The 2,000-nt window shown below is 62.5% G+C and overlaps 1 protein-coding gene across 1 annotated transcript; it reads left to right on the forward strand.

The window, feature by feature from the left end:
* The first annotated feature begins 61 nt into the window (after positions 1–61).
* Positions 62–1,574, forward strand: LOC135980693 (kinesin-like protein KIF21B). The gene is made up of 3 exons (XM_065580600.1): positions 62–792; positions 1,077–1,224; positions 1,355–1,574. Exons 1-3 carry the CDS (start codon positions 593–595, stop codon positions 1,451–1,453), a joined length of 447 nt encoding a protein of 148 aa, XP_065436672.1. The 5' UTR covers positions 62–592; the 3' UTR covers positions 1,454–1,574.
* Positions 1,575–2,000: the final 426 nt, after the last annotated feature.

Below are 2,000 nucleotides of genomic sequence, written 5' to 3' on the forward strand. Positions count from 1 at the left end.
AGTGGGTCGTGCTCCGCCAATGCTGGGTTGTTCCCAAGGCGCTGGCCCTGGGTGGGGTGGATTTCCCACAGAGCCTGGTGGTTTTATGGCCAAGAGTAACCAGGCAGGAGATGACAGTGATTGCGAGGGAGGAAACGCCTGTCTCCGGGGGCAGCTGATCTTCTGGGGTCAGGAAGGAGGAATTCTCTGCATGCCATGTGCAACCGTGCACAACAGGCTGTGTCCCCCTCCCTCCTTCCTGGAGCTGGGTCCTGGCAGCTGAGTTGGTCACGTGACTCGTCCAGGCTGCCTCCTGCCCCAGCACCCGTACAGCTCGCAGGACGGTGCGGTGCTTCGATCCCAGCCCCTTCCCAGCCCCTCCTGATGCATTCTGGGAAACTGCTGTCCAAGGGTACCGGACCTTCACCCAGCCCAGATAGGCTCAGCTCTCTTGAAAGGTGCTCAGCTGCTCCCGGGCTCACTTTGCCACCTGAGAAGCGTTGGAGTCGCTCTGCGGCTGGGGGGTGATGCCCCCTGCGGGTGTTCCCAGGAGGCCCAGCCCTCAGGCACTGCTCTCACCCAGGTCTCTGCTCTGCGCCGCCTGGCCAAGTCCATGTCGGACCGGGTCTCTGGGAGGCTGAGTCAGAAGCCAGCCATGCTGGACTCAGGTGCGGAGGTGTCCGTCAGCACCACCTCCTCGGAACCGGAGTCTGACTCTCGCTCGGTCTCCAGCATTGTGCGCCAGTGGAACTGGAAAATCGACCACTTCCTGGGAGACCCTTCGCCCTCTGTGAATGGGGCTCGGCCCGTCAGGTCAGACCAGTGCTTCCGAATCCGTGTCCCCCGCGGCCTCGTTCCCTGCTTGGCCCTCAGGCCCCGGGCTCCTGGGTGTTAGATGGGAGCGGAGTTCTGTGGGAACACGGGAAACGATGGCTCTATCATTGTGGGCGACTCTGCCATGTGGTTTGACACGTGAGACTCTCCACATTGGCTGGAGACCTGATGTGTAAATGCCCCTCTGTCCTGAGCACTAGCGGGCGTGATGGCCGAGCGCCCGCCTGGTGGAAGCCCCCTGACCGTGTCCCATCCCACTGCAGGAAGAAGTTCCCAAAGAAGGGGATGAGCCAGACCTTCAGCAAGGCAGCCCGGCTCAAGTGGCAGTTGCTGGAGCGGCGCATCTTTGACGTTGTCATGCAGAGGATGACCATCGTCAACCTGGAGGCGGACATGGAGCGGCTGATCAAGGTGAGGTGTGGGGGGCAGTGCCCTGGTGGGGATTGGGTGGCCTGAGCATGACCGAGGGCCAGGAGTGCTGGGAGGCTGCTGGCACCTGGACAGCGCCGGCTGAGGCGTTTCCTTCCCACCCGCCCCCCAGAAACGCGAGGAGCTGGCGCTGCTGCAGGAGGCGCTGCTGCAGGGGAAGAGGGGAAAGCTGCAGGCGGAGAGCCCGGAGGAGCAGAAGGGCCTGCAGTAGCTGAACGAGGAGATCAAGGTGCTGACAGCCAACATTGACTACATCACCGACAGCATCGCCGACTGCCAGGCCACCATCATGCAGCTGGAGGAGACCAAGGTGCCGGGGGAGGGGGCCTGCGGGCGGGGGTGAGGTGCAGGGGGTCTGTATATGGGGAGTTGGTCTCACGGGAGGGGGAGCAGGGGAGATCACCCCAGGGCATTGTATGCTGTAAGGGAAAGGGGGTGCTCTGGGGGCTGGTTGATAGTTGGGGTGGGGACTGGGCGTGAGTAGGAGGCTGGCTGGCTGGACTCTTCCTCTAGGCAGTTTAAGCATAAGGGGTGCAGGAGGCAGGTTTGCAGGGTCCTCTTGCTTTCTAAGCTCCAACTTCTGGGCTGAAACGTGTCGTGGGTCACGCAGGGAGTCAGGGCCGAGCTGGCTCCCTGCTCTTAGCCCCCAGAGCTCGCCCCCTCCCTACAGAAACGTCACAGAGCAGCTGTTGCAGTCTGGCTGCTTTCTCTGCTTGTTTGCTGATGACGGCTGTATAAGGCCCAGTTCAGCAGGTGCC

The sequence above is a fragment of the Chrysemys picta genome, unplaced genomic scaffold (assembly GCF_011386835.1).
Source record: "Chrysemys picta bellii isolate R12L10 unplaced genomic scaffold, ASM1138683v2 scaf6377, whole genome shotgun sequence".
NCBI classification, from domain to species: Eukaryota; Metazoa; Chordata; order Testudines; family Emydidae; genus Chrysemys; species Chrysemys picta.